We start from the raw sequence: 12349 nt of genomic DNA, 5'->3' as shown, positions 1-12349 counted from the left end.
CCGTCGTATTGAACACAATAGACCTTCTTAAAATTACGCCTTTAACATTTTGTAGTTTCCACCGTGGATGTATTAGAGCAAGAGATAATTATTGCTTGAGTTTGGATTCTAGCTTTTTTTTTTAAATAGTACTCTGGAATTCAAGTAAAACAACAGTTTGAACTTTAAAATGGAGACGACTGATGTAGACTATCCCTCGAATGTACTTGTAAAATAATCCTACTACATACTGCTAGCTATGTACAACTGATGCTTTATTGTAAAAAGATTTATCATACAAAACAGTCAATTGAAAGAGACAATTACCACTTTGTATAAAACACTTTTATTGAGATTATATAATGAAAGCAGTATTTCATTTTTGGGGCTGGGGAACATTTATGATTTTACATCTTTCTACACATTCATCCATACGACAAAGAACTAAGACAATTCATTCGGTGAAAATACTCTAGCTAATCATAGTCTTCATCAAAATTACAGGTATACAAATACTGTTCAGTGTTTCCTTTTGAGAAAGTGTGTTTTGAGAATTTCCTGGTCCTGGCCTGTATTAGAATTCCCATCTCTTAACTAGACTGACAGCTACAAATGTGATGTTGTGATTGCCAATATACTTGCATAAGAGTTGAGAATTTATTTTAAAGAGTACCATCATTTCATCCTCAGAAGTACATTGAAATGTGTACTGGTTGAACAATCCATAAAATTTGGAATATTCTAGGATGGCAAAGCAACCAATCAACATTAAAAAAAAACTGTGCAGAGAACAAAGTGACTTTATATGTGCAAAAAAAATGTAATGTTTGACTACCTAAGGCAGTGGTAGCGAACCTATGGCACGCATGCCAGAGGTGGCACTCAGAGCCCTCTCTGTTGGCATGGGCGCTACCGCCACCAGCAGCAGGTCCATCAGGCTGCCCCCGCCGCCCGGAGCAGGAGCCTTGCCCAGCTCAAAGGAGGCAAAACGGCCGACTAGCAAGCTTGAGTAGAGATGGTAGAGCAGAGGTCACCAACCATTGTTGATTGGTGGACTGGAAGAAAAGGGAGAGGGAAGCATTTTACATGCATGCATGGGGCCGCGAGCAAACACCTGCTGCAAATGGGGCAGGGCTAGTGTCTGCGTGATACGCACTAGCCCTGGCTCGTTCTTATGTGGTGCAGTGCCTTTTATCTGTACCCCGCGATGCGGTGGTGGCCATTTTTTGTGCCATGCAGCAAGGTAGCCCATTTTTGCGACCCTGATATTTGTGTGTCAGAGGCGGCACTCAGAGGCACCTCCCTCCCCACCCCCGAGGGCACTACAATGCTGATGAGGCCCTGGCACTTTGCGATAAATGTGGGTTTTGGGTTGCGGTATGGGCACTTGGTCTCTAAAAGGTTCGCCATCAATGACCTAAGGCAAAAACATAATAAACCCGAGAAACGTTCACACTTGCACAACGCACCTGAGTAAATGTTGTAACCATCCCAATGCTGGGATCTGCTCCTGTGGGACAGATCCAATGATTGGTGCTAAGTAAAATTCTCTCCCTGTTGGATCATTCTACTCATTGGATATGGAATCATTACTTCACAGCTCTTCCAAGTTGTTATGCCAAGAATTCTTATGTATATTTTCTGGAGCAAGGATAATTACGGTGATTTCTGACCTGCCTTTCAAGTTGCCAGAGACCCATTAGAGAATGCATCATAGCTTCCTTTTCGCCGGAATTTAAGTGAAATATTTATAACAAGGCAATCTGTTGCACAGGCTGTATTTTTAGACCCGATTGTTTTGGCCACCAAGTTATTTATTTGATTTAGAATGGTTCTTAGGAATTAGTTTTCCAAGGATACATGCATTCTTCAGAAGAATATCCGGAATTCATCAAGATGCTGATAATTTGTCCGTGGCTATGGATCTTTCCTCAAGAACACAGAGCATTTTGCCATGTTTAAGGAGTATTCCCATTTCTTGCCAGCTTCAAGATTTCCCCAATGGTCTTAAACTGGGTATTCTACCAGAACCAGGGGGGCAGAATTTTAATACTGAAAGCTGCAACTGGACTGCTCCCTGCCAGTGATTCATGGAACCAATATGTCCCTCTCACTTTCTTTCCTTTATCCAGTAGCTGCTGGAAGAAAAACCTCCTTGCCAAAATTGTAAATTGATGGTTGGTAGAAAGATTATGAATTTATGCTAAAAATTCACATGTGATATTTGGGTTGGCCAATTTAGCACTGGACTATGATTATATAGACATTTTCAGTGATTTAAAAAAAGACTGCAGAAAGGGGTTCAAAGATCCAAAGTAAGAACAGTGACTTTGGTAAAATGAGAACACTTCTTGTCTGCCAGCATTTCTCGATCCAGAGAATTTCAGAGCAAGCCGTTTGCCATACTAAATATTTAATTATTTTGCTTTATACATGTAGCATACAGACATTCTCTCTTCAGAATGGGCAGAACATCTGCATGATCTCTCAGAGATCAGAAATGTAGAAAACTATAGATATTTAACTTTTAATTTCTGTAAGTACATAAGAATGTGCAATGATGATGGTGATGTGCCGTCAAGGTAGAGTCGACTGTTAGCGACCACCTAAGATTTTTCTCCAGGATACTTGATAACATTCAATACTTGTTCAATAAAGTCTATTATTAAGTCCTAAGACCTATGTTCAAAACTAAGGAATGAGCTGTGATTCTAATATTTTTATTAGAATATTCCATCTATGTATCAATGGCGTGACTGAGGTGATGTCACAGGGCAAATTAGGCACTTGGTGTTATGCCTCATTTGCAACTTTAAAACTTTGGAGCTTTCCTCTTCCTTTATTTCACTTGGAAACTTTTGTACCCAAATCTAGAGATCTTGTAAGATTTGGGACGTGAGAGATCAAGCCTACTCAGAACATACCTGTTTATATAAAATGCCACTCAAAAACGGATAAGCAGATTCTACCGTTCAACCTGAATTTCATTGTATAAACTGCTAGGAAGATTCCACTCAAAGTTGAAGCATGTTATGTTGTGTATCAGTGTTGTAAAACATGGCTAAATATGTCTACAACTGTTTAAAGAGAAAGAAAAACCTTGTAGTTTAGGAAAACAAATTGTAGACACACACACACACACACTTTGTACTAAGAAAAAATATGTTGTTATGTAGTTTTAACTGTTGTTATGTTTGTACGCCATCTAGAGTTATATTTTTGAGATGGGTGAATATGCTAAATAAATGAATGCAGCGTGTCCTATCTGATTAATACTGGTAGTTGTTAAGTTGGGAACTGAAGGTATGTCGTGTTTCCTATAATTTATTGCTTACCTGGTCCCTCAAAAGGCAAAAGTTTGGATGGAATGGGATCCTTAGCCCTGAGGGGGATCAAATACAGGTCCTTGACATGCCTGTTGTTATTAGCTACAACTCCAAAGCGGCATCGGCTGCTAAAATAGGAGTAGAGAGAGATGTAGGCAGCTTCCTCCTCTTCTGTTGCTGGATGGAAACGAATTAAACACAATTCCTGGAGTATAAAAATATAAAGGAAAAATTCTGACTCTTGAAAAAAACAAAGAGCAAGTAAAAGCAACATACAGCAAGGGACCACATAGGTTAGAAAGAATTCATCCAGAATATTAATGGCAAAACTTAAAAAGTGGTGTAAAATTTTTAAAAAGTTGTCTTAACTAACTTTTCTTTAAAAAAAAAGTCCCCACCAATTTGTTAAACTCAAAGTAGTGAAAAATTATTAGTAATTCAATTTTTATTTCATTCTGATATAAAATGTTTTTTTAAGTTAATATTCGGTGGTATTTTTAAATAAAAGCCCAGCAAACATTCTTATTGGGATGGCTAATTTTAAATCGAAGATAAAAGATAATAATCTGTTAATTATCTTTTAAAAATACTCACAATACATATAATACTTATTTGCAAGGCTCACCAATAAAGCTTACTTTAGAAAATATGACTGACAGCTGCATGGCACAATTCTTTTAAAAGTTCCTGCTATTCAAAATATTTAGAGTGGAACAGATTAGCAATTGCTTGTGCCATAATTCAGACTGAACTTAACTCCAGCCTTGGGCAACAGAATCCCTATGAAGATGTATTTGGCCCCAATTGTTATTATGTCATCAGCCTTATCATCATTTCAAATGAATTACAGTACTGCCAAACTTGATTACCTTTGATACAGAGGATTTAAGTTTGCCAATATAATCCCACACTGTTTTTGGTGAGATCCTCCCTCCAATATGAATTGTGTCTGGTAAATCCTAAAGAGAAAACATGAAAAGAAGCCATAATTTGAAGGAATGTTTTTTGTCCATATTGTAACAGCAAGTCTATAAAGAAAGTCATATTGTGGGGCCTCTCTGAGCTTGATTGTTTTCTTGCAGAGGTGTTATTATCACTAGTTGGGTAGTGAAATGTCTGTAAGAAAGAACCAAGTTCAAAGAGTACCAAAGACACCACATTTCAACCTGAGCTACAAATATTATGAGAGTCGTATTCTTATTTTTATAATCAGGGCTATTATTCTCTCCAAAGAACTTAAGGACTTCAAGGTGTTGCTAATACGCAACATCCAACACTCTCAACAAGAATAACGACAGGTGACAGCTGTTAGGTAACATCCAGAAGGCCAAATGCTCTGACCTAGGACATGAACAGAAAAAAAACCTGACACTGCTTTCTTTTCATAAGAGTCAAAATGCATAATCTAGCTTTGTCTACATAAATAGGCAGTTTTTATGTATACAATTATTACCTTGGCATGGTATAGGGAAAAAAAACTGGAATCCTTAAGTTAATAATAATAAGGATAAAGTTGAAAGGGACCTTGGAGGTCATCTAGTCCAACCCCCTGCTCAGGCAGGAAACCCTATACTATTTTGGACAAATGGCTGTCCAGTCTCTTCTTAAAAACTTCCAGTGTTGGAGCATTCACTGCTTCTGGAAGCAGGTTGTTCCACTGGTTAATTGTTCTAACTGTAAGAAAGTTTCTCCTTAGTTCTAGGTTGCTTCTCTTCTTGATCAATTTCCATCCATTGCTTCTTGTCATGCCTTCAGGTGCTTTGGAGAATAGCTTGACTCCCTCTTCTTTGTGGCAGCCCCTGAGATATTGGAACACTGCTATCATGTCCCCCCTCGTCCTTTTCTTTGTTAAAGTTAGGCTATCATATTGCTAGCTTACTCAATACAAAGTGACTAAAGTTACCAAGTTATTAAATTTGCCTTTAGTTTTTTGCTAGATGAAAAATATATAGCATATCTACTGAACAGATGACCAGGGAAAATGCCAGCATGATGTGGTGATGTTGAACTAGGACTGTTAACTTTGGGAGTTGATGTTATAGATCACTATGGTTGGCTGGGGAATTCTGGGAGTTGAAGTCCACAAGTCTTAAAGCTGCCAAAGCCGGATACCCCTGCTATAGGCAATGCAGCTTCTCAGTAATTCACTATTACCATTACATGCTTCATGCTTAGTTTTATCTTTCAGAACACCCATCTGGAGTTTTTTGTTTGCTCTAGTGAGAAAAACATATTTGGGAGCGTTGGGAGGAATTCTGGCTATAGAATAAAAATATATATGCATGTGTGTGTGTGTGCATGTATACTTCCTAAATTTATTTCAATCTTGGAAATCCTTAAAAATCAAAGAAAGGCCTGCTACATGTGTTATAAATGATGAATTACCACCTGCGAGAGCCAAATTTAATAGCATTTTCAGCTCTCTCCCTCTCCACCAACTATGATTCACTTAAAACTCCTATCTTCCACCAGGTGTTCCCTGAGATAAAGTTCAGCATCATTTTTCCTCTGCTCCTTTTATATTTTATGAATGCTTTTAATTATTGCAGTTTTATGTTATTTTCTTATTATTACTTTTTTAGAAATCCAGTTTGCGAATCGCTATAACCCATCTGGAACCCAGAAAGCAATATGCAAGTGGGTCAGATAAGTAAATTCAGGCCTTCAGTCACAATAGGTGCAAAATATGGAGCTTCCCCCAAGAATCAAATATTGGAAACTGAACTTCTCGTTTCTGGATTGGCTGTTGGTGCAGTTGTCTTGTTCTAGAAGAAACTTACTTGCATCTAAGTAGAAACATTAAAATTCCTTTGTAAATATGTAACTATACTTTTCCTTCACTATTAAGTTTACCATCCAGGCCCGAATAACCGTCTGTTATTCCTATCTAGACCGAAATAATTTAAATCATTTTAAAATAATTGATTTCCTCAGCTCTCAGACTAATCTATACATAATGTAGTATAATAAAGGTGCTACATACAGTATTTTTATTTCTTAAAAGATGATTAGCAGTCCTCAATTTATGACGGACTCCAAAAGTTCCCAAAGCCACCCACCTGGTCAAGGGACTGCATTTTGGGGGCTCAGCAAATGACCTACATCTATAACCATTGCAGCATCCTACAGTCACATGACCATGATTTACAATTTTTTTTTTTTTTTGCTGGTAACCGACATTTACTTCAGGTTTCCAGCAAAAAAAACCTCACCCATTTCAGACAGTGGAATAGCTCAATGACCACTGTGTTTCCTTAATCTAATTTGCCTAACCGCCACGGTGATGCACTTAACAACTGCTACAAAAAGTGTCATAAAATCATGTCAGTCACGTGACAACCCAGAATGACTGGCACGAACTTAGGAGCATAAGTTCAATCTCAATTACAGCTGTTAAGTTGAGGACATTTTTTTACCTGTAATAAAACAACATTAGTTTCCAGAAGCGTCCACACAAAAAGCAATAAACATTTCAAAATCCTACCTCACTGAGATAATCAAAGCACCCGGAGACTGGATAAGCTTTGGTGACAAATTTAGCCACACTTTGCATGTTGATAAAGCCTTTCCAAATGGTATTCACGCGAGAAAGAAACAGGGATGTATCTCCTTCTGGAGGGGACCAAATCTCTGACATACTGCAAAATCAAAAAGAAATGTCCCAAAATGTTTCCCCGTAACAGCTTCTCCATTCCAAACATTTTCAATATTTCTCTCGTAACGCAACCATGTATTTTTAAGCTGATGCTTTTCAACCTTGGCTGGTCTAAAGAAGTATGCATTTCAACTCCTGGAATTCCCCAGCCAGTCTTGCACTGGGCTGGGGAATTCTGGAAGTTGGAAGTCTGCACCTTTTCAAGTTGCCACGGTTAAGAAACACTGCTTTAAGCTAACTCAATCAATGCATCAGAATTCAGTTGCAAAACAATTACTCAGCACTCAATCTAGCTTTCCACAATTTGCTGGTTCACATAAATAGACTGCTTTTCTATCAAAGAAAGTATTTTGATATGACAGGAGATGGACACTGTGATCTTCTGGCTGGGCCAGCACTTATGATTTGCTTGATCCACAGTCCTTTAATTATTTTGGATGGATGGATGGATAGATGGATGGGATAGATAGATAGATAGATAGATAGGTAGGTAGGTAGGTAGGTAGGTAGGTAGGTAGGTAGGTAGGTAGGTAGGTAGGTAGGTAGATAGGCAGGCAGGCAGGCAGGCAGGCACAGACAGACATATACATGCATGCACTAACACTTTGTGTTATAGGCTACAATCGTCCCCTAATTCCAGGATGTAGCATACCTGACATTTAAAGATGATGGACCTGCCAAGTATCTTGGTTCTGATGAAGATGGTTTTGTTAAAATGGACTTTGGAGCTGATAAAACAGGTCTTAATATTTCTGGCTTGCTCTCTGCTACAGAACCTTTGTCAGGAGTGGAAGTGGGATGCAATGGGGAAATCCCTGCAGAACCAGAAGCTGCAGAGGTGCTCACAGCCGTTCGGGGATCTTTGCCAGAAACAGTCACTGTTGTGATGACCCCAGCAGTGTAGAGTGTGGGATAGGCTGAATTCTCCGTGGACAGAGAAGATTCTGAGTTGTTTTGCACTTGAGATAAAGGAATGTAAGTTCTTTCCAAACTTGGCTGGGCCATTGTCTCAGTCGCACGTTCAACAATGGCTTTTGGGACACTCTCCAGATCTTCCTCTTTTACCACCTCCATATCATCTGCTGGTGTTGAGCTTTCCGGTTTGGACTTAGTTTCTGACTTTGGTTCTGTCTTCTTAGCAGCTGATGGTTTGGGTTTTTTTGAAGTCGATTCTTCATCAGAGGCAGAAATCTGACCTGCATTGTAATCAAAATTAATATGTATCACTGCAAAAGAGTTTGTGGCTATAACACATGGTTTCATGCACAGCGGGCACAGCATGATCCTTAAAGGGACAAGAAGTTACTCTTAAAGCTTCAATGAATACAGTAACATGACAACCTGATTATGGAACTCCCTCAGGACAGAATATTCCGCCCTTAATAACTTTATTTTTATTATGCCTGGTTTTCGTAGGTATCATTCAAGACTGAAGACTTTAATTCTCCTTAGTGTTGATGCGTTGTTTTTGTATTGTGCATGTTTTCTTAGTATTTTGTCCTTTTAAGAGCAGGAGGTGGCATAGAAATGTCTGCACAAAGAACAACTCATTTTGTAGGTTTGCTGTGAAAAAGAGAGATTCACAGAGACACGAGTCTCTGAAAGCATTATATAAAAATGTTAAAACACAAATAGTTCTAATCAAGTCATCGGCAAACATTAAGGGATAAAACGAAAGGGTTTTGCATTCTATATTTCAAGGTAGTTTTGTGGTAGTTTTTTTTTTGAAAACCACAGTAAAACTGCCACATTACTTCTGCCATGGAGCCCATTTATTTGAGGGATGGTCTGTTTCTTGTGGTTTTAGACTGACTGATAAGAGCCAAAGGATGAGCATGCTCCAGCCCCCTTAATCAAACACTTTCAGAATCTGAAGGTGTTTCAGGAGGCCTTAAAGATCTGGCTGTTCTCTCAGGTCTGGGATAGGGTGGATGGAACTCTCCCCCCCACACACACACTATGATTATATATTGCATCTATACTAATGTTCGCTGTTTCAGTTACCATTTTATCATTTCCTTTACAGGTAGACCTCAACTTACGGTCACTTAGCAACCTTTCAAAGTTGTAACCTATCTAAACAATGGGATTCAATGGTTGCTCCCCCCCCCTTGCGATCATGTAATCCAGTGGTTCTCAACCTGTGGGTCGGGACCCCATTTGGAGTCGAACGACCATTTCACAGGGGTCGCCAAACAACGCAGTCCGCCATTTTTTCCCCTTTTCCTTAGCTGTGCTACTCCCTTTTATTCTATTGGCTTTTGAAAGCCAATAGAATAGACTCTCTTGAATAGTCTAATTCTATTGGCTTTCAAAAGCCAATAGGAATTGTCCAGGCTGTCTCTGCCCTGCTGAGCCCGCCAAAAGTCCCATTCTGCAAACGGTGCTGCACCAGTTGAGTAGTCCTCGACTTACGACTGGTTGAGTAGTCCTTGACTTACGAACGGTTGGGGGTCGCGGCATTAAAAAGGTTGAGAACCACTGATGTAATCGCACTTGGGGCGCTTGGCAACATGGTCCAACTGTTTTACAATGGTTCTGCTGAAAATTAGCACTTGCTTACAATGAGTTCACCCTTATGACCACTGCATTTGCTTAACGACCGCTACAAAAATCAGCATAAAATCTGGTAGGTCACCTGACTTACCTATTTTATGACTGTAATGGGCAGGCCCCATTACAGTCATAACTCAAGGACTATCCCTTTTGCAATTTATTGTATTGTATTTTGTTTTTTTTATACTGTATGCCACCAAGAGTCACAGCAACAAAATCGAATCATATATCAATAAATAGAAAAGAATTATTTTTATTTGAAAGTCTAGCAACTCAACTTTTTTGAACTGGTCACTTCAGATCCTTAACTGTTTCTGAGCTTGTATTTGAGAGCATCTGACTTCAACTGGACCAGTTCAGTTTTTCCATCATGTGAGGATTCAAGCAACATCGTTAACCTTATACCCACCTGTGCAAATTTTGCAGTTCAGATCAAAAAGGTGGGCACGATGCTGACTTGTGGTGTCCTGCAACATACTGCTGAAAACATCCAAAACAGGAGCACTGCTCTTCTCAGGTGCTGCTCGATCAGATTCTTGCTGCTCCTAACAACATACAGAATACACAGAAAAACATGAGGTTTAGTTTGTTTTATTCACCTCAGCCATGTAGACAAATGCATTAATTCTTCAAGAACAGAACTGTTTGGTTTTTTTAAAAAAAAGTTATCCACATCACTAAGAAGCTGAAAGGGCAATAGGCATCTATCCGTAACTTAAGGATAACCCTCAAGTCTTGTTGAATTCTTTTTTTTTTCTTTTTGAACAGAGATAAAAGGAACATTCTTGGTGAATTTAAAGTATAATATTTTAGTGTTTTCTGTTGACAGATGCCCAAATCAGAAGGCCGTGGCTGATATCATTATAAAATTGCCACCCACAGTAAGTCTTGTAAATCCCACTTTTGTTTCCTTTTCTGATATCAAGATATACTGCAAGATTTGGAAACATGCCTATAGGATTCTCAGTTATCCAGGTAATGGTTGTCCCGAAAGTGCTTTTTTTTTTCTTTTCTTTTTCGAAACGGCAACTGGACTTTGTCTTCCCTTGAAGACATTTCACTTTTCATCCAAGAAGCTTTTTCAGTTCAGTTCTTCAATTCAGAACAAGCTTCTTGGACGAGAAGCAAACTGTCTTCATGGAAAAAACAAAATTCAGTTGCCTTTTGAAAAAAAAAGGGGGGGAAGCACTTTTGGGACATTTGGAAGCATGGTTGGTTTTTTTTAATTGCCTGGCATGTTTCCTTTTTATATTAAGAGCAATGTTTTCAAACATATGAGTGTAAATAATTTGGGTTGCAATTCTGGGCATTGTAAGGGCTATCTCCACTTAAATCAATTGGCTTTACCTTTAGATAGCTGAATTAGCAATGCATAATGTAGGATAGTTATATATGTTGAAGTCCTTTCAAGTGTAAACAGCATTCAGCTCTACGGTACATATTACTATGTGACCATAATCCTATAATCCAGCAATATGAAATATAGAGCATTGAAACAAGTAATAAAACAAATATCCACGTTAGCAGAAATAATAACAGGAAAATCAAAGCAGTCATGCCTCATATAATTGGCAGCCTTTAATAATGACATGTTGCAGTATATTGTTTTATTGACGAATAAAACTGGTGGCCAAAGGAAGGGCTAGATTTCATAATTTCATAATGATCAAGTTGCATAATTTCCTGCTGTCAGGAAGTTATAGAACAGAAATCCCTTTGAGAAGAGCAAGCTGGGGGGATGCTACCAAACACACGATGCAGAAAACCAGGTCTCTGAAATACAGAGTACTTACATCAGAATCAGACACTGGCGGGGAATCTTCCATGTTAATATCTGGGATAGGTTCTTGTTTCACAGCCATTTTTTTATTTTCAAAGGTTTTACGCCTAGATGCCATTATCTATGGAAGGGGGAAAAAAGATTATTTGGTTAGTTTATAGTAATAATAATAACAACAACAACAACAACAATAATAATAATAAAGTTGGAAGGGACCTTGGAGGTCATTGAGTCCAACCCCCTGCTCAGGCAGGAAACCCTACACCATTTCGGACAAATGGCTATCCAGTCTCTTCTTAAAAACCTCCAGTTTTGGAGACCCACAACTTCTGGAGGCAAATCATTCCATTGATTAATTGTTCTCACTGTCAGGAAGTTTCTCCTTAGTTCTAGGTTGCTTCTCTCCTTGGTTAGTTTCCATCGGTTGCTTCTTGTCCTGCCTTCAGGCGCTTTGGAGAATAGCTTGACTCCCTCTTCTTTGGGGCAGCCCTTGAGATATTGGAACACTGCTATCATGTCCCCCCTAGTCCTTCTCTTCCTTAAACTAGACATACCCAATTGCAGCAACCGTTCCTTATATGTTTTAGCCTCCAGTCCCCTAATCATCTTTTTAATCAGTACTCCAAACTTTCTCCTCTGGGGACTATAATTTCCAACATTTCAGGTTGATGTAGATGCTGTAGTCTCAATATAATTTATGTCCGACCTGTTCTCTCATAGTATCTGCCTGGTGAGGATTGGCACCAGTGGTGGGATTCAAATATGTGAATAACCGGTTCTCTATGTGGATGCCACTTCCGGAAGTCTGTTCTGGGCCTGGACACAAAAAATTAGCTACCGGTTCTGCCGAAGTGGTGCAAACCATCTGAATCTCACCATTGATTGGCACCCTCAAACCAAAGGAAGCCATTTTTTGAGCATTTCCTCTCTGGAATGAGATACCCACTGAGTTCTGGGTGGCTTTCCCTCAGTGGCATTCTGGAGCATCTTAAAGGCCTGGTTCTACTCCCAAGCCTTGGATTAGGCTAGTTGTGCCAAAGGTGCTTTTTCAAG

General features: G+C 39.0%; 1 protein-coding gene across 1 annotated transcript in view; it reads right to left on the bottom strand.

Annotated features, from left to right (window-relative positions):
- Positions 1–309: 309 nt before the first annotated feature.
- DIDO1 (death inducer-obliterator 1) overlaps positions 310–12349 on the bottom strand; it is a 48906-nt gene continuing 36866 nt past the window's right edge. Inside the window, 6 exon segments of the mRNA XM_039358167.1 lie at positions 310–3510; positions 4175–4264; positions 6790–6943; positions 7613–8156; positions 9926–10061; positions 11310–11417. Coding sequence (XP_039214101.1) covers positions 3304–3510; positions 4175–4264; positions 6790–6943; positions 7613–8156; positions 9926–10061; positions 11310–11417 — 1239 coding nt within the window. The 3' untranslated portion in view covers positions 310–3303.

The sequence above is a fragment of the Crotalus tigris genome, unplaced genomic scaffold (assembly GCF_016545835.1).
Source record: "Crotalus tigris isolate CLP2741 ecotype Arizona unplaced genomic scaffold, ASM1654583v1 scf7180000019004.2909048, whole genome shotgun sequence".
Classification (NCBI taxonomy): Eukaryota; Metazoa; Chordata; class Lepidosauria; order Squamata; family Viperidae; genus Crotalus; species Crotalus tigris.
This window is presented reverse-complemented; position numbering and strand designations above follow the sequence as displayed.